This window comes from Aotus nancymaae, unplaced genomic scaffold (assembly GCF_030222135.1).
Source record: "Aotus nancymaae isolate 86718 unplaced genomic scaffold, 86718_ANA_hifiasm-v0.15.2.pri h1tg000007l, whole genome shotgun sequence".
NCBI classification, from domain to species: domain Eukaryota; kingdom Metazoa; phylum Chordata; class Mammalia; order Primates; family Aotidae; genus Aotus; species Aotus nancymaae.
The window spans coordinates 3,262,252-3,281,506 of record NW_026988418.1 but is presented as its reverse complement, the minus strand read 5'-3'; the positions used below and the strand labels follow the sequence as shown (position 1 = coordinate 3,281,506).

The following is a 19,255-nucleotide window of genomic DNA, read 5'->3' as shown; positions in this document are numbered from 1 at the left end:
AGGCGTGAACCACTACACTTGCCTTCTTTAAAAAAAAAAAAAATAGAAATGGGGTCTCACTATGTTGCCCAGGCTGGTCTTGAACTCTTGACCCCAAGTGATCCTCCTGCATTGGCTTCCCAAAGTGCTAGAATTACAGGCATGAGCTACCCCACCCGGCCTCTGTATTCTTTCTGTCTGCTTTGGGACGTACTGTAGGAGCAGTGTTTGTACCAAAAGACTGTCTGATCAAGGGAGATATGGAATGCTTGCGGGTTGGGGGGATATGAAAGGAGAGATGGAATGGTGGATGACAGTGGCTTAATAAAATGTGAAATAAAAGGCTTGAAGACCTGTTCACCAGGAGAAATGGAGTCTGTATGAGGCTATTTGCCACAACTGACAAAGGCAGTCTTTTAAAAGGACTAAGACTTACAAGAGGCTAAAAAGGAAATCTCAAAATTTTCAACTCATCATATATATATATATATATATAATTTCTAGGTCCCTTGGTTCACCTTCATTGTAAGTGAATTTAGTTTTCTTTTGTCTACAATATTAAGCTGTGTATGTTGTACATATGTGGTTACGTTTTTGCAGCAACAGGGAGAATTTGGAGTCAAATCTGTGTTCTACAAGGAAGGAGAAGTAACTACTGGACAAATGGGAAATCATAGGAGAGCACAAATGAGGCTTACAGGTTCAGATTCATGAGGATGAGTGCTACCCTGATGTTTCACCCTGGGGCAGGGTGTTGAAGCAGCTCCACTTCAAAAAGAAATATGTATTTGAGGAGTAAAAGTTACTTGGAATGCATAGGAATTCACATATGTGCTCCAGTGTGATTTAATGGAATTAGCTTTGTTTTTTTGTGTACTTTTGAATTCCTTAGAAACTTGAATCAGACCAGGATCCTGTTTGCCACTTGATCCCTTTGGGGCTCTATTTGTGAGCAACAGCCTCCCTGCTCTTCCCTCGTTGTGGCAGCCAGAGTTAAAGCCCTCACTACTGTACCATGAATGATCATAATAACTATACTGCTGAAGATAATAGCAAAAAATATATATGTCAGGCACTGTTCTAAAAGTTTGACAAATATTATCTAATATCTTCATCACAACCTTTTGATATGGGTGCTGTTATTGTCTCATTCCTACCCAAAATTACTGTCTTGAACCCTGTCTCCATGCTGTTTTATACTTTTCCCTCTAAGTCCTATTTATTTATTCATTCATCCTCCATCCCATTCTTTTCTTCTGTACCACTGTGTACATTTTATCAAGCAGAGAAGTGGGAAGAATAATATTACTGACAAAAGAACACTATGGGCAAAGTTAAGAAAGTGCATGATATGTTTTCAAGGAATGACCAGCAACTATCTGGCATAGAGGGTACTTGAGGGACAGTAGTAGGAGGTAAAAATAAAAAATCTAGATCCTGGGAACAAATTTTTGAGACCCTCAAAAGTCATGCCATGAAGTTTGAGGTTTTAAAGAGGGAAGTGGTAGTAAATCTGTTTTACAAAGTAATTGGGTGGAGAGTGGGTTAGAGAAGGAAAAAGTTTAGGATTCTGTTACATTAGCCTGGGTGAGAGAGGCTGAAGTTGGGTTTTCGCTAGAGAGAATAGGTAACCATTTGAATATTTTAGAAATACAACCAATAGGATTTTGGTTATTGAATTGGAAACACTACGGAAAAAAATGAGAACAAATGTATTTTTGTATTTTTAGTAGAGATGGGGTTTTGCCATGTTGGCCAGGCTGGTCTCAAACTCCTGACCTCAGGTGATTTCCACCTCCTCAGACTCCCAAAGTGCTGAGATTACAGGTGTGAGCCACCGCGCCCGGCCAACATTGAGCTTCTTTTCATATGCTTATTTTCCATCTGTATATCTTTGGTGAAGTGTCTGTCAGATCTTTTGCCCACAGGAGTGGGGTTGTTTGTTTTCTTATTGTTGAATTTTAAGAGTTCTTTATATATATCCTGGGTACAAATCCTTTATCAGATATGTTATTCACAAATATTTTCTCCCATTCTGTGGCTTATTTTTTCATTTTCTTCACAGTATCTTTCACAGAGCAAAAGTTCTAAATTGTTATAATGCCTAATTTATCTGTTTTTTTTCTTTTATGAATTGTGTCTTTGAAGTCATCTTAAAAACTTATTATCAAGCCCAGGGTCATGCAAATTTCGTTTTCTTTTCTTTTTTTGAGATGGAGTCTTGCTCTGTTGCCCAGGCTGAAGTGCAGTGGCGCAATCTCGGCTCACTGCAACCTTTGTCTCCCGGGTTCAAGCAATTCTCCAGCCTCGGCCTCCTGAGTAGCTGGGATTACAGGTACACACCACCACACCCGGCTAATTTTTGTATTTTTAGTAGAGATGGGGTTTTGTCATGTTGGCCAGGCTGGTCTTGAACTCCTGATTTCTGGTGATCCACCTGTCTCAGCCTCCCAAAGTGCTATGATTACAGGCATAAGCCACTGTGCCTGGCCTCCCCCTTTTTTTTTTTTTTTAAGATGTTTTATAACTTCATACTGTACATTTAGGTCTGTGATCAACTTTGAATTAATTTTTGCATAAGGCTGTATATCAGATATATATATGAATGTTCATTTGTAACAGCACCAGTTTTGAAATACTATCCTTTCTCCATTGAATTGGCCTTTGCACCTTTGTCAAAACTGATTATATTTTTAAGTCTGTTTCTGATATCTCTATTCTGTTCCGTTGAGCTATGTGTCTGTTCTTTCACCAATATCACATTGTCTTGTATTGAAGCTTTATAGTAAGTCTTGAAATTGAATAGTGTTAGCTCTCCAGCTTATCTACATTATTGTTTTAGTCCCTGTTTATTATTTCATCATATAGATGCACCATGATTTACTTAACCAGTTTTCTACTGAAGGACATTTGAAGTGTTCAGTTTCTTGCTGTTACAAATGATGCTGAGATGAACATCTCTGCACATATGTATTTTTGCCCTTATATGATTCTCTCTTCAGGATAAATTGCTAGAATGATATTGTTGGTTGAGAGGATACACACATGGCTTTTTTTCCCATCTTCTTCCACTTCAAGAGCTTCAGTAGAGGGTATATTTTGTATTATTGTTCTTATTGAGGTTAAAATCACCTAACATTAACCATTTAAAAATGAACAATTCAGTCGCATAGTACAATCACAATGTAGTACAGCCACCACATCTATTTAGTTGCAAAATAGTTCATCACCCCAAAAGAAAATCCCATATCCATTAAGCAGTTACTCACCATTTCTCTTTCCAGGCAGCCCTGGAAACCTCCAGTCTGCTTTCTGTCTCTATAGATTTACCTATTCTGGGTTATTTCATATAAATCACACACACACACACACACACACACACACACACAGAGAGAGAGAGAGAGAGAGAGAGAGAGAGGAAGAGGTGGAGTCTTGCTATGTGGCCAAGGCTGGTTCCACCTCTGCCTCCCAAAGTGCTGGGATTACAGGTATGAGCCACCATCCCTAGCCTGTGCCTGGCGTCTTTCACTTACATTAGTTGTAGCATGTATTGGTACTTTATTCCTTTTAATAGTTGAATAATTTTCCATTGTATGTATATACTACAGTTAGTTTATCTGTTGGTAGACATTAGCACCTTTAGGCTATTGTAAATAACACTACTGTGAACACAGTGTACATGTTTGTTTTGGTACCTGTTTTGAATTATTTGGGGTATATACCAGGGAGTGGAATTGCTAGATCATGTGGTAATTCTGTATTTAACTTTTTAAGGAACTGCCATAGTGTTTTTCACAGTGGCGATACCTTTTTACATTACCACCAGCAAAGTACAAGGGTACCAGATTTCTCCCTATCGATTCTAACACTTACTATTTTCCTTTTTAAAAAATTATAGCCATCCTAGTGGGTATGAAGTGGCATCTTACTGTGGTTTTGATTTATATTTCCCTAGTGGCTAATGATTTTGAACATTTTTGGTGTGTTTGTTGGCCATTTGTATCTTCTTTGGAAAAATATCTGTTCAAAGTCCTTTGCTCATTTTACACTTGAGTTGTTTTTTGCTGATGAGTTGCACAATTATATTTTGAAACATATTGCCATACTACTTTGGAGAAAGTTTATACCCAGTAGTGTGTCTGTTTCACCTCACATTTGCAGTTCTGTGTATTCCCGGTCTTTTGCATTCTTGTCACTCTGGTAAATAACAAATGGATTTCATTTTAATTACATTTCCGAGGGAGGTTAATTATCTTTTCAAGGCTGTATTGGCCATTGGTGTTTCTCCTTAATTTTATTTTTGTAGGGATGTTGTCCCTCTGTTTGCAGGGCTGGTCTTGAACTCTTGGCCTCAGGTGATCCTCATATCCCAGCCTCACAAAGCACTGGGATTACAGATGTGAGCCACTTTACCTAGCATGGCCACATGTGTTTGTCTTTTTTGAGTTTTCTGTTTGTTACGCCTTTTATTTATTTTGTCTTTGAGACAGGGTCTTACTCTGTTGCCCAGGCTAGAGTGCAGTGGTACAGTCTCTGCTCACTGCAGCCTCTACCTCCCGGGCTCAAGCGATCCTTCCACGTCAGCCTACCAAGTAGCTGGGACTACAGTCCCAGGTGCGCCACCCACACCTAACTAATTTTGTTTGTTTGCTTTTGTAGAGACGGGGTTTTGCCATGTCACCCAGGCTGGTCTTCAACTCCTAAGCTCAAGCCATCTGCCTGCCTTTGCCTCCCAAAATGTTGGGATTGTAGGCGTGAGACACCATTCTTGGCCAGCCATTAAAAAAAAATACTATACTAGAGAGAGAGAGATATCTCACTGTTGCCCAGGTTGGTCTCAAACCCCTGAGTGTAAGCAGTCTTCTCACATCAGCCTCCCAAAGTGTTAGGATTATAGGCATAAGCCACCACACCCGGCCTACAAATAGTTTTTTAACACTCTTTTTGAAAGAGTTCATGTCTGCCAGGTGTGGTGGCTCATGCCTGCAATCCTAACCCTTTGGGAGGCTAAGGTGAGTGGATTACTTGAGCCCAGGAGTTAGAGACCAGCCTGAGCAACATGACAAAACTCTATCTCTACAAAAATTTAAAAAATAACCTTGGCCTGCTGGTGCACACCTGTAGTCCCAGCTACTTGGGAGGCTGAGATGGGAGAATCGCTTGAGCCTGGAAAGTTACTGCAGTCAGCTGAGATTGCACCACCACGTTCCAGCCTGGGCAACAGAGCACCACCCTGTCTCTTAAAAAACAGAAAAAAAGAAAAGAAAACCATTATTACAAATACTGTGTTAGGTAATGAGAAGTAAACCAAAAAAAGAAAAAGGGAAGGAGAAAAAAGGAAAGGAAATTGGGTAGCTAACCAAACATATCCAGACCTAAGTATGCCTGGATAACACAGGACCCCACAGTTAACCTGCAGTTACCTACAAGTATGTAGGGAAGAGCAACAGGGGCAATAAAGGCTTGAAAGCTCTGGGTATATATTCATTTATGTTAGCAACACTAGCAACTAGTGACTTTTTTTTCTGAGATGGTATGCTGCTCCATCAACCTCATAGACTAAAGTGATCTTTCCACCTCAGCCTACCGAATAGCCGGAACTACAAGCGTGTGCCACCATACCCATGCTCAGCTAATTTTTAAATTTTTTATCCCTATGTTGTCCAGGCTGGTCTCGAACTCCTGAGCTCAAGTGATCACTCCCTGCTTAGTGCTCATCTACCTGGCATCATTCTGAACATTTTGCATGCACTAACACTAATCCTCAAATAACCTGATAAGGAGTGTAGGTGCTCATAATATCCTCATTTTACAGATGGGGACACTAGAAGCAACAAAAAATTAGATATTTAAATAATCTGCTAAGTGAAGGCCACCGCTGGATGGCAGAGGCAAAATTTGAACCTAGATGGTCCACTCCATGATACTCTATTGTCTCCTCCTAACTTAGACATGGACCTCCAAATACTGGAGTACCTCAGCTCTCATATGCTATTTTAGGTATCTTGAGATAAAATATCACTGAAATCATCAAAGATGGGCCAATCTTAAGGCTGTACAGATGGCCAAAGAATGGAAACTTCATTATGAACCTTACTTTCTCTCTTAAGCCCTTTGTTTTTGTGTCAGCATTATGGTCACATGGCGTTGTCTGTGTGTATATTTGTAGCTTTCTCTCATAAGAACCTTGAAGGGGTTCAGTGTGTGGTAGCTGTCTTTTCCTCAGTTTCTGGAATTTAATTTCACCTCAGTAGGAATTCATTACTTAAAGCAAACAAACACACCAGAGTCAAATGGGGACAAAAATTCTACTAGTAGGAGGCAGCAGAAATAACTTGGGTTATAGGCAGGGCATCCTGGCATTAGTCCTGTCTCTGCTTCCAGCCGGTTACATGGTCAGGGGAGCCTCAGTATTCTCAAATATACAATTTTGGGTGTTTGGACTGGATGGATGTTCTGAATTTCCTTATGCCCGTGCTTCTCCAGTGTTTGTTTGCAGGTGAACTTCCAAGCAGCCGCTGCAGAAGCTCTATGTTGCAGTTTCTCATGTTTTAACTTAAAAATATGTGCCAATTTTGCATTATCTGCCCTAATGTTTGTTTAGATGTAAAAATGTTTCAATTTTTTAAAACTACTTAGTAAGATTGATGCTTCAGAAGAATGTACCACATGCGTATTATACACATCTCAGTTTGAAAACTGTGGCCTTATATGATTCTGGTTTCTTTTCCCTTAAAGGGAAGAGCCATAGGAAAGAATAAAAGCCGTGATCTGCACTCTAAATTCCAAACCATGAGTCTCACCACACTTACTCAACAAATCAGGCACAGGTTCTTCTGCTTTTTTTTTTTAAAATTAATTTTTTTTCTTTTTTTTTATAGACGGGGTTTCACCATGTTGGTCAGGCTGGTCTTGAACTCCCGACCTCAGGTGATCCGCCCACCTTGGCCTCCAAAGTGCTTGGATTACAGGCATGAGCCACCACGCCCGGCCGGTTCTTCTGCTTTTTCATTTTGTTTTATTTTTTTGAGACAGTGTCTTGCCTTGTCGTTCAGGCTGGAGTGCAGCAGTGCAATCATGGCTCACAGCAGCTCTGACCTCCTGGCTCAAGCAGTCCTCCCACCTGAGTCTCCTGAGTAGCTAGAATTATAGGCATGTGCCACCACAGCTAGCTGACTAAAACTGCCTTGGCCTCCCAAAGTGTTGGGATTACAGGTGTGAGCCACTGTGCCTGGCCTCCTCCTGCTTTCTGAGCATCTTAATCTGTCCAATTTATTCAGCATGTCTACAGTTGAATTTCTGCCACAGTTAAAAAGAATAATGGCCTTGATGTTCCTACAGCAAACTTATTAGTCTTAAACTACTGAAGTTGTTTTTAAAAACGTTAGTTTTGGCTGGGCGCGGTGGCTCACGCCTGTAATGCCAGCACTTTGGGAGGCTGAGCGGGGTGGATCATGAGATCAGGAGTTCGAGACCAACCTGGCCAATATGGTGAAACCCCGTCTCTACTAAAAATACAAAATTAGCTGGGCGTGGTGGCACGTGCCTGTAGTCCCAGCTACTCCAGAGGCTGAGGCAGAAGAATTGCTTGAACCTGGGAGGCGGAGGTTGCAGTGAGCCAAGGTCGTGCCTGCACTACAGCCTGGGCAACAGAGCAAGACTCCATCTCAAAAAAAATAGTTATGATTTTTTTAATAAAAAAGTAAAATTAATCAAGAGATCAACCTTTCCCCTACTCTTCAACATCTCTTCAGTTGAACTTGTTTAAAGGAAAATCAACTTCCCAGTGAGTGTCAACATCCTTTAAGAAAATAATTTTTCCTTTCATGTACCTATGATAAAACTATCTTTTCTCCCGAAGCTTGGACTATTAGAACTGGAAGAAATTAGCTGGGCGTGGTGACAGGTGCCTGTAATCCCAGCTACTTGGGAGGCTCAGGCAGGAGAATCGCTTGAACCTGGGAGGGGGAGGTTGCAGTGAGCCAAAATCACGCTACTGCACTCCAGCCTGGGAAACAGAGACTCCATCTTAAAAAAAAAAGAACTAGAAGAGATGTTAGATGTGAGAAACTTGAGGTTCCAGAAGAGAAATGTGACCTTCTTTCCCTCCTTCCTTCCCTCCCTCTCTCTCCTTTCTTTTTCCTCCCTTCTTTCTCTTCCTTCCTTATTTCCTTCCCTCCCTTTTTTCTTTTTTCTTTCTTTTTCTTCTTTCCTTTCCTTCCTTTTTTTCTTTTCTTCCTTTTTTATTTTTATTTTTTAAAATTTTTCTTTCTTTATTTTTTTTACTTCCTTTCTTTCTTGTTGTGCTGCCCAGACTGGAGTGTAGTGGTGCAGATATGGCCCACTGCAGCGCAACCTCTTGAGCTCAAGCAACCCTCCCATCTTAGCCTCCTGAGTAATTGGGACTACGTGCATGCCACCATACCTGACTAATTTTTTTTTTTTTTTTTTTGGTAGAGACAGAGTCTCACAATGTTGCCCGGCTGGTCTTGAACTCTGGGCTCAAGTGATCCACCTGCCTAGGCCACCCATGGTGCTGGGATTACAGGTGTGAGCCACCATGCCTGACGAGAGTCCTTACTGTTAACCACTTTTCCATATATCATGTGCTTCTCGATTATGTCCACTAGACAGTTGAATATACAGGTCTGACACCACAAAAAGAGAACTAGATTGTGGATATGGATTTTGGGAGTTATCAGCACAATAATGGTTGTAGAAGCCATGGGTGTCACCCAGAGAAAGTTTATAATACTAAAAGGGCAGGTGGATGCCATAAAGACTGCTGTTTCTCAATATTGTTCCCTGATGGGTATTGCTAATAGATCAGTGGCTGGCCTCAGTAAAATAGATGGAAGAAGGTCTAGTGGGATAAGAAGAAAAACCTGGAAAGAATGGTGCCCTTGAAGCCTCAAAGGGGAGTGATTTATGGAGAGAGAGCTCAATACTATCAGATTGTTGCTTTTTCCATTACTTGTTTTGAGAACTTAGTAGAAAAGTGTTATATTTGGCAGTCAGGTTCATTAATGATCTCAGTGAGATACCCATAGGGCAGTGGAGGGCAGCAAGCAGTGGATGATTATATTGAGCCATAATCCAAGGTTATGGTTTTCAAGGCAGGTATAATCCATTGAGGCAAGAAAGTGATTGAAGGACTTTAAGATCTAATTTGAAATGGGAAGGACATGAGTGAAAAGGTGAATGATAGCTTGCAGGGAAGGAACCAAACCATGGGGCAGCTTTCCCTTTTGCTTGTAGACAGCTATATTGGGACATCACAGCCAGCACCCAGAGCTCTGGGATCTGCCCACTGCCATGGACACTGCTGCTGATTAGCACACTCAGGGCCACCCTACAGCAAGGCAGCCCAAAGGGATGGAGCCTTAAAAGGATGGGATCTTTGGCTATACACTAAAAAAATTGTGGGGAGTATCTGCAAAGTGAAATTTCTTTAGATCAGAGATTCTCAATTTCAGGACTGTTGACATTTTTGGACCAGATAATTCTTTGTGGTAGGGGCTGAGGGCTAGACCAGAGTGCATCATTGAATGTTTAGCAGCATCCTTGCCCTCTACCCTCTAGATGCTGGTAGCACTCCCAACTCCACAGTTGTGACAATCAAAAATGTTTCTTGCTGGGTACAGTGGTTCACACCTATAATCCCAGCACTCTGGGAGACCGAGGCAGGCGGATCACCTGAGGTAAGGAATTCGAGACCAGCTTGGCCAACATACTGAAATCCCATCTCTACTAAAAACACAAAAATAGGCTGGGTGCGATGGCTCACGCCTATAATCCCAGCACTTTTGGAGGCTGAGGCAGGTGGATCACAAGGTTAAGAGTTCACGACCAACCTGGCCGATATGGTGAAACCCCATCTCTACTAAAAATACAAAAATTAGCTGGGTGTGGTGGTGCGTGCCTGTAGTCCCAGCTACTCAGGAGACTGAGGCAGGAGAATCGCTTGAACCTGGGAGGCAGAGGTTGCAGTGAGCTGAGATTGCGCCACACACTCCAGCCTGGCTCCATCTAAAAAAAAAAAGAAAGAAAGAAATAGAAAAAAAAAAAAAAACCACAAAAATTAGCCAGGTGTGGTGGCAGGTGCTTGTAATCCCAGCTACTTGGGGTCTGAGGCAGGAGGATTGCTTAAACTCAGGAGGCAGAGGTTGCAGCAAGCCAAGATTACACCACTGCACCCCAGCCTGGGCAGTAAAGCAAGACTCCATCTCAAAAAAAATAAGGTTCTGGACATTGCCAGATGTCCCCCAGTGAACAAAATCACTTTTGAGTTGAGAACCACTGCTCTGGATTCTGCTGGTTTTCCTGTAGGTCTCTGTTGTAGATTTCTTTGTTTTTTTGTTTTTCCATATCTTTTTTTTTTTCCGAGACAGAGTCTTACTCTGTGGCCCACGCTGGAGTGCAGTGGCACAGTCTTGGTTCACTGCAACCTCCACATCCCTGGTTCAAGTGATTCTCCTGCCTCAGCCTCCCGAGTAGCTGGGATTACAAGCACGCACCACCACACCTGTCTAATATTTGTATTCTTAGAAGAGACAGGGTTTCACCATGTTGGCCAGGCTGGTCTCAAACTCTTGACCTCATGATCCACTGCCTCGGCCTCCAAAGTGCTGGGATTACAGGCATGAGCCACAACACCTGGCCCCCTGTTTCTTCCATATCTTTGTCGTTGTTGTTGTTTGTGGGGGTTTTTTTTATATCTTTTTTTTTTTCCTCTGTTGTAGATTTCTTTTACCTCCATTAGTTCCTCTGGGCATTTCAGCTCTGTTGATTTGGAGAGTTCAAGTTATTTCAGCCTTGTACCATTTTTCCAAAATTTATTTTCAGTCTGGAAATAAACCGTCAACAGAGATGAAACAAAAAGGTATACTTTTCTATAATACCCAATTTAATGCCTAGAACATTAAATGTTTAATGGTTATAAACTTTTATATCATGTATCTCCTTTTATTACAGCTATTTGTGTCTAACTTGGACTCTGAGGACTAGCACTCTTTTTTTTTTTTTAAAGAGACAGCGTCTTGCTTTGTTGCCCAGACTGGAGTGCAGCAGCACTTTCTTAGCTCACTCCAGCATTGGATTCCTGGGCCCAAGTGAATCTCCTGCCCCAGGCTCCCAAGTAGCTGGGAGGCACGTGCCACCACACCTGACTAATTTTTAAATTTTTCGTAGAGATGGAGTCTCACTATGTTGGACAGGCTGGTCTTGAACTCCTTATCTCAAATGATCCTCCTACTCAACCTTCTAAAGTGCTGGGATTATAGATGTGAGCCACCATGCCTGGCCATGGGACTTTCTTAATCTTCTTTGTGTAACTAACATCTTGCAGTATACCTACACATAGTAACCTCTTAATAAATGTTTGCAGAGATAAGTCAGTTATGTTAGATAATTGATGAAGTGGGTTAAACCTGGAATTTTTCAGAATATTTCAGTCATCAGGCCCTACCAAGAAGCCAGTAGTCCCTCAGTATTGTCCAAATATTGTTTGTGCAGAAAAAAGCATTTTATTCCAAATCATTTCTATATACACAGATCACAGGTGTACTTTGGGAGAAGGGGAAATGGAGCAGAGTGGCATGCTGTCTTTGAAAGATAGCACAGATCCTTTTGGCTCTTCCCAGCATTCAGGATGATTGTAGGTAGGGTAATGCTGAAACTAATTGAAGCTGAAAAATAGGAGAAATGTAAGACATTCAGCTACAGATCTCATATGTGAATGTTTTCTAGGCTGGTAATAAAATCATAAGCCTGATTGTGGCATTTACACAATGGATGTGACCTAAACCTCTGGACCAAATGTGATGTTTACAAACTTGATTGATTTCTGGGTTTGTTTAGATATTTATGCTTGGTGAAAATGTGAAAAATGTTGTGTTTTTGCTTTTTAGCCGTGCACTACGATTTTAATTGATAAATAAAGGATACCCATAAAAACACACAATTCATAACTATACAGCTCAATACATTATCAAAATATTAAAATACCTGTGTAACCACAACTCAACTGAATTTCAGTTCAAGAAATAGAACAGTATCAGCTATCATCATTTTGAAAATTTTATTTTATTGCTGCTATTCACTGGTTTCTTATTGTGCCTAAAAGCTATCATCCAAGTCTTTTTTTTTTTAATTATGGTATAACATTGACCATTAACCATTTCAGTGGCCATTTTAGTCCTTTCAGTATTTCATTGGCATTAAGTACATTCACATTACTCTGCAATCATTACCACCTTCCATCTCCAATAAGTTTTTATCTTCTTAAAATGAAACTGTATCCATTAAACAATAAATCCCTATTTTTCCCTCTCCCCAGTTTCTGGTAACTAACCTTCTACTTTATGTCTCTATGAATTTGACTACTCTAGGTACTTCATATGCATGAGATCGTACAGTGTTTGTCCTTTTGTGATTGGCTTATTTCACTTAGCATAGTATGTTCAAGTTTATCCATGTTGTAGCATGTGTCATCATTTCCTGCCCTTCTTTTTTTTTCTCTGAGACAGAGTCTCGCTCCCTACCCCAGGCTGGAATGCAGTGGCGCGATCTCGGCTCACTGCAACCTCCGCCTCCTGGGTTCAAGCAATTCTTCTGTCTCAGCTTCCTGAGTAGCTGGATTACAGGCGCCTGCCACCATGCCCAGCTAATTTTTGTATTTTTTCATAGAGATAGGGTTTTACCGTGTTGGTCAGGCTGGTCTCGAACTACTGACCTCAGGTGATCCACCCACCTCGGCCTCCAAAGTACTGGGATTACAGGCATGAGCCACCTCGCCCAGCCAATTTCCTGCCTTTCTTAAAGCTGAATAATACTCCATTGTATGCGTAGACCACATTTTGTTTGTCCATTTCTCTATGGATGGATATTTGGATTACTTCACCTTTTGGCTATTGTGAATACTGCTGCTGTGAACATGAATGTGTAAATACCTGTCCAACACCCTGTTTTCAATTCTTTTGGGTATGTACCTGAAGTGGAATTGATATGTTGTATGTTAATTGTTTTATTTTTTGAGGAACTGGCATATTATTTTTCTCCTAATTTTTGTTGTTTTTAACCTCTAGAGATGGGGGATCTCGTTATGTTGCCTAGGCTGACCTTGAACTCCTGGGTCTACCTCGGCCTTCCAAAGTGTTGGGATTACAGGCATGAGCCACTTTGCTCATCCCAGAACTGCCATATTGTTTTCCATAATAGCTGCACCATTTTACATTCCCCTGAGCAATGCACAGGGGTTCCAGTTTGTCTACATCCTTGCCAACATTTGCTATTTTCTGTTTCTGTTTTTCTTTTTCTAATAACCACTATAATGATTGTGAAGTACATCCATGTCTTTTTTTAAATAAACTTTTTGTTATGGAAATTTCCCAACATATAAAAAAAATAGGGCAAATAATGAAATGAACTACCCCTATATCCATCGCCTAGAATCAATAATTATGAACACTTCACCAATCTTGTTTCACTTATAGTCTGTCTCTCCTTTTCCTGTTGTTGCAATGCAGATCACAGTCATATACTTTCATTTATTGTGCTTTAATACACTATTATACAGGTGAGTATCCCTTATACAAAATGCTTGGCTTGGGACCAGAAGTGTTTTGGTTTCCTAGCTTTTTCTAATTTTGGAATATTTGTATTATATTTACCAATTGAGCATCCCAAATCTGAAAATCCAAAATCCAAAATACTCCAGTGAGCATGCCCTCCAAATGGTGTGTTTGGTGCTCAAAAGTTTTCAGTTTTGGATTTAGTTAATGACTATAAAACATATCCATAAAACCATATTATATGTAAATCAGATGTCTAGTCAGTATCACCCACATATTTATGTCCCATTTCTTTTAATCTGATGGTATAAGAGGCAGAGGGTTAACAGATCACCCAAAGATGACAACTTATGTTAGTAACTGAGTTGTAGTACTTTTATGAATTACAGTTTTTAATTTGTTAACTCTATGAGTTTAAACCATTAATACTCTTTTCTTTTTCCTGATATTTGCTGGCATTTCTATATATCATAAGCGGTACAATAGGCCACTTCCTTTAGTAAATAAGGTGAGCTAGCTCTGGGTTACCTTCTGTTTGAATTATATTTATGTGTCAGTTTTCTTAAACTCACCATTTTAAGGGACTTTAGAAGATACACCTAAAGTCAAATCACAGGAAGAAACTTTATCTAGCCTTCTAGTGTCTCTAATAGAAGGTGCTGGTAGAGATATTTACATTTTGACTTTGTTAGAGATGTGAGTAATTGTATATTTGCAGCTATGCATATGATACTGATTAACATTAACTAACATTAATCTCAGTGTGAAATTTTAGAATCTTTTTTACTGTAACATACTTAACAGGATTCAGGAATCCTCTACTAGCAAAATCAAGTCTTTGCTATGTGAACTCTTTAATATTGGATCATTTGGAATTCTAAGCCACAGCAGAGCCAACCAACGGTTGTGGGAAGAGAGAGAGAGGGGAATAAACAGTTATTATTAACTCTTTTCCTCCCTTCAGTTTTTTTTTTTTGTTGTTGTTGTTGTTGTTGTTGTTGTTTTTTCTTTTTGAGACAGAGTCTTGCTCTGTTGCCCAGGCTGGAGTGTAGTGGCATGATCTTGGCTCGCTGCAACCTTTGTCTCCCAGGTTCAAGAGATTCTCCTGCCTCAGCCTCCTGAGTAGCTGGGATTATAAGCACACACCACCACACCTGGCTAATTTTCTTGTATTTTTTTTTTTTTAGTACAGACGAGGTTTCACCATCTTGGCCAGGCTGGTCTTGAACTCCTGACCTCAGGCGATCCACCTACCTTGGCCTCCCAAAGTGCTGAGATTACAGACATGAGCCACCATACCCAGCCCCTTCCGTTTTCTTTTCTTTTCTTTTTTGAGACAAAGTCTGGCTCTATTGTCCAGGCTGGAGTGCAGTGGTGTGATCTGGGCTTACTGCAATCTCTGTCTCCCAGGCACAAGTGATCCTCCCACCTCAGCCTCCCCAGTAGCTGGAACTACAGGTGCCTTCCACCACACCCAGCTAATTTTTTGTATTTTTTGTAGAGATGCAGTTTCACCACGTTGTCCAGGCTGGTCTCGAACTTGTGAGCTCAAGCGATCCGCCCACCTTGGCTTCCCAAAGTGCTGGGATTGCAAGTGTGAGCCACTGGTCCTGGCCCCTTTCGATTTTTTGTTTGTTTGTTTTTTCTTTTTTTTTTTTGAGATGGGGTCTCGCTCTGTTGCCCAGGCTGGAATGCAGTGGCACGATCTCAGCTCACTGCAACCTCTGTCTCCCCTTGGCTCACTGCAACCTCTGCCTCCTGGGTTCAAGCGATTCTTCTGCCTCAGCCCCCTGAGTAGCTGGGATTACAGGCACATGCCACCACGCCCCACTTGTTTTTTGTGTATTTTTAGTAGAGATGGGGTTTCACCATGTTGGTCATGCTGGTCTCGAACTCCTGACCTCATGATCCACCCACCTCAGCCTCCCAAAGTGTTGGGATTACAGGCATGAGCCACCGCGTCTGGCCTCCCTTTTAATTTTCTTAATTTGCACAGAAGACACCAGTGTATGATAACCATATGACTTTGTATAACATTAGAAGGAACTCTTGTTCAAGATATACAGAAAAGAATATGATTTATGATTCCATTAATTTTCAGGTATGAGAATGCGAGTCTGCTGTCAGGCACAAATTAAATGAGTTAAAAAGGCAGAGTTGATACTTTCCCTATGGCTCTATTTACATTATTTTTTATTTATATGCTGTTTTACTCTTTACCGATTTTATTTCATTGAACATAGCTTATATCCTTGCTTGGTAAATGACCTCAGTCACTAAGAGCATAGAGGCTTCTGAGTATTAAACAGTAACACTAAAATTATTTCCCCTTCTCCTTTAGTTATTGTGATAGTAGTAATGATAATGATAGCAATTAGGTAGTACTGACCCTTATGTGCCACTTAACAATGTGCCAGGCAAAAACTAAGTGCTTTTTAGTAGTAACTCATTTAATCCTCACAGTAATCCAAGGAGATAGGTATTATTATTTTCCTTTTACTGATGAGGGATGAGGCCCAGAGAGGTTAGTAACTGCCTTCTCCAACTACAAATAACTAGTAAGTGGCAGAGCTAGGAAATGAGCTGAGGCAGCCTGGCGCCAGGGTCTTTCCTCCTAACCATTACACTGGACTGTACTTATTTGACACCCATGTAAGTAAAGGGAAACGTGAGATAAAAATGCTTTTAACATCTTTGTGGGTTCTACGGAACTTATTATTTGTTCATTCAGTGCTCCCTGTGGAATCAGTGATTACAGAGAGAACATTTAATCTCAAAGTATTCATCCCTATTTTCAAACTAGTATTTTCAGATCTGTTCTTGGAGACCTTGCATTTAGAAAAAGTACACTTGAACTTTTTAGTCGAATTGGCAGATCAAGAGCTCACAGACAGGATATTGCCTTTGAGTATTTATATTGTCCTTGCTGACCCCTGAAGCAGTAATTTTGATAGATCACAATGTTTCCACTAGAGTACAGCAGTATTAGGGGTTCTGACTTCAAAGTGTGTATGTGTATGTTTTACATGTATTTTTGTAGTTAGACTACTTTTCCACAAATGGAACCAATCTTATACAAATTCTGAAAACCTTTTAGAGCCATTTAAATCCAAGAAATATCTAAGCATTTTGAAGTAGAACTGAACAACCAATGCAAAATGTTACCTTTCTGGAGTCTTGTGATAAGTAAAATAAATAAAACAACCTGCCCAAGTTTCAATGCTTTAAAGTTCTGGCCTAAAGGACCTCCTTTTAATCTTGCAGAATTAGTTTTTACTTGGGCATGGATTTTCATACCCTTCTTACCTTTTAAACTGAGCTAATAGCTGCTATTTGATAAGAAAACCAGTGCTCTGTTTTCTTCTTTCTTTGTTTTGGGTTTCGTAAATCTGGCTGTGCTCTCTGTTAGAATACATGTACCCTGGTGCTTTGGGTTAGTGAAGTGTTTGGCAGGAGGGACAAACAGATCAAAATTTCTATCCATAAGTATGCATTTTATGGAGGTGGTTGACTTTCTCATGTTAATTTTCTTTCCTTTAGGTCTATGAAGGCCTAGACATCATCACGAACAAGGTTTCTGCCCAAGAGCAGAGAATCTGCCGGCACCACATGATCAGCTTTGTGGATCCTCTTGTGACCAATTACACAGTGGTGGACTTCAGAAATAGAGCAACTGCTCTGATATCCTTAGGAAAGGCACTGGCTGGGTTTCGTGAGTGAAAGCAGCCTAAGCCAAGAGAGAATTTTTCTCGGTAGCAGCAATTTCTTCTCAGAAGGGGCACCCAAGGCCTAACTACTGATGGATGCCATCCCCATCAGACTATGAGCTGAAAGATACAGTGCCTTTTTCACTCAGATTCTTGTCCTTAGACTGAGTGATGTCATCATCCTCTGGAAACCTGTTAGAAATGCTGATTCTTGGGCCCCACTCCAGACCTACTGAATACGAATCTGCATTATAACAGGAGTCCCTGGTGATTCATAACACACATGAAAATTTGAGAAGCACTGTTTTAGTGATAAGAACACTGATTTAAGAATCAAATTTTGGGTTATAGCCCTAGAACTGCCTCCTTTGGCCGTGTGAATTTTACTGGGTAAAGCATTTCCTTAACCCCACTGAGGTTTGGTTTTCTATCCTTTAAATGGAGATACGAAGTTTATCTATAAATATAATGGAGTTATAGTTAGAATTTCAAAGGGATTGGTAGATGGGAGAAGACTGGAAAATATGGTTCTGGGTAAAACCAAGAAATTTTTGCAAAAAGAATAATATAAGGGGGATTGCCCTATGTGTTAACATGCAGACTGCCTTTAGTATCTGGATTGCTATATATTAAAATATTGAAAAGTCATAATAATTATAATAGGATGGAACTTTTTTTTTTTTTTTTTTTGGAGACAGAGTTTCACTCTTGTCAGCCAAGCTGGAGTGCAATGGCACAATCTCGGCTCACTGCAGCCTCCACCTCCTTCAAGCGACTCTCCTGCCTCAGCCTCCCGAGTAGCTGAGACTACAGGCACACACCACCACACCTGGCTAATTTTGTATTTTTAGTAGAGACGGGTTTCACCATGTTGGTCAGGCTAGTCTCAAACTTCTGACCTCAGGGGATCCACCCACCTTGGCCTCCCAAAGTGCTGGGATTATAGGCATGAGCCACCATGCCCGGCCTAGCATGGAACTTATTTAGTACTAGATATATTTGTGTCACAGAATAGAAAACCCAGATACAGATTCAAATGAAAGTGTGTAAATTTTTTTTTTTCTGGAGACGGTCTCACTCTGTTGCCTGGGTTGGAGTGCAGTGGCACTGTCATGGCTCGTTGCCGCCTTGACCCCCTGGGCTCAGGCGATCCTCCCACCTCAGCCTTTCAAATATCTGGGACTACAGGTGTGTACCACCATATCCAGCTAATAATTTTATTTTTTGTAGAGATGTATTTCGCTATGTTACCAGGCTGGTCTTGAACTCCTGGGCTCAAGTCATCCTCCCGCCTCGGCCTCCCAAAGTGCTGGAATTACAAATGTGAGCCAACACACCTGGCCCCAATCAGCCTTCTTGATTTGACAGGTGAAGGTACTAGATACTGAGGCCCAAAGGGGAGAATGATATTTGCTCAATATCACAGTCATTTCACGGCTTGCACAAATAAGTTAAACCTTTTCCTGTGAAGTATTCCCTATCCAATCTTATTTCCACTCTCTCCTTTTCTGGAATCTTACCATTTTTTCCTTCCCCTTTTCATTTCCTTGCTTACTTTCCCTTTGTTAATTATACTACAGGTTAAGCATCTGAAACTGTAAAATCCAAAATGCTCCAAAATCTGAAACTTTTGGAGTGCTGACATGGTGCTCAAAGGAAATGCTCATTGGAGCATTTTGGTTTTCAGATTTTCAGATTTGGGATGCTCAACCAGTAAGCATAATGCAAATAATTCAAAATTCAAAAAAATTCAAAATCTGAAACATTTCCTTGGTCCCATGTAAGGGATATTTAACCTGTATATAATTGATGTTTTATCTTGCTTTGCAAATTGTATGCTCCCTATACTTAAAGGGAGAAATAGATAATTTGTTTTCTGTTTTTAAAACAAAGATTTTTTTTCTTTATAATCCTTGATTGGTTCAAGGATCTTTCTTCCCACCCTGCCTCAGCCACTTAACGGTTCCCACTTAACGGTTAGTGGGATTCTAGTAGAAA

At 40.6% G+C, this 19,255-nt stretch overlaps 1 protein-coding gene across 2 annotated transcripts in view; it reads left to right on the top strand.

The window, feature by feature from the left end:
• The window catches only part of TRIT1 (tRNA isopentenyltransferase 1), a 40,062-nt gene that overhangs the window by 6,251 nt on the left and 14,556 nt on the right, over positions 1–19,255 (top strand). Inside the window, exons 1-2 of one of the 2 annotated variants that reach the window (XM_064372206.1) lie at positions 10,776–10,861; positions 17,091–17,233. In XM_064372206.1, coding sequence (XP_064228276.1) covers positions 17,160–17,233 — 74 coding nt within the window. In that variant the 5' untranslated portion in view covers positions 10,776–10,861; positions 17,091–17,159. Of the gene's footprint in view, positions 1–10,775; positions 10,862–17,090; positions 17,234–19,255 lie in introns of those variants that run through there. The other variant, XM_064372205.1, reaches the window with a different exon arrangement.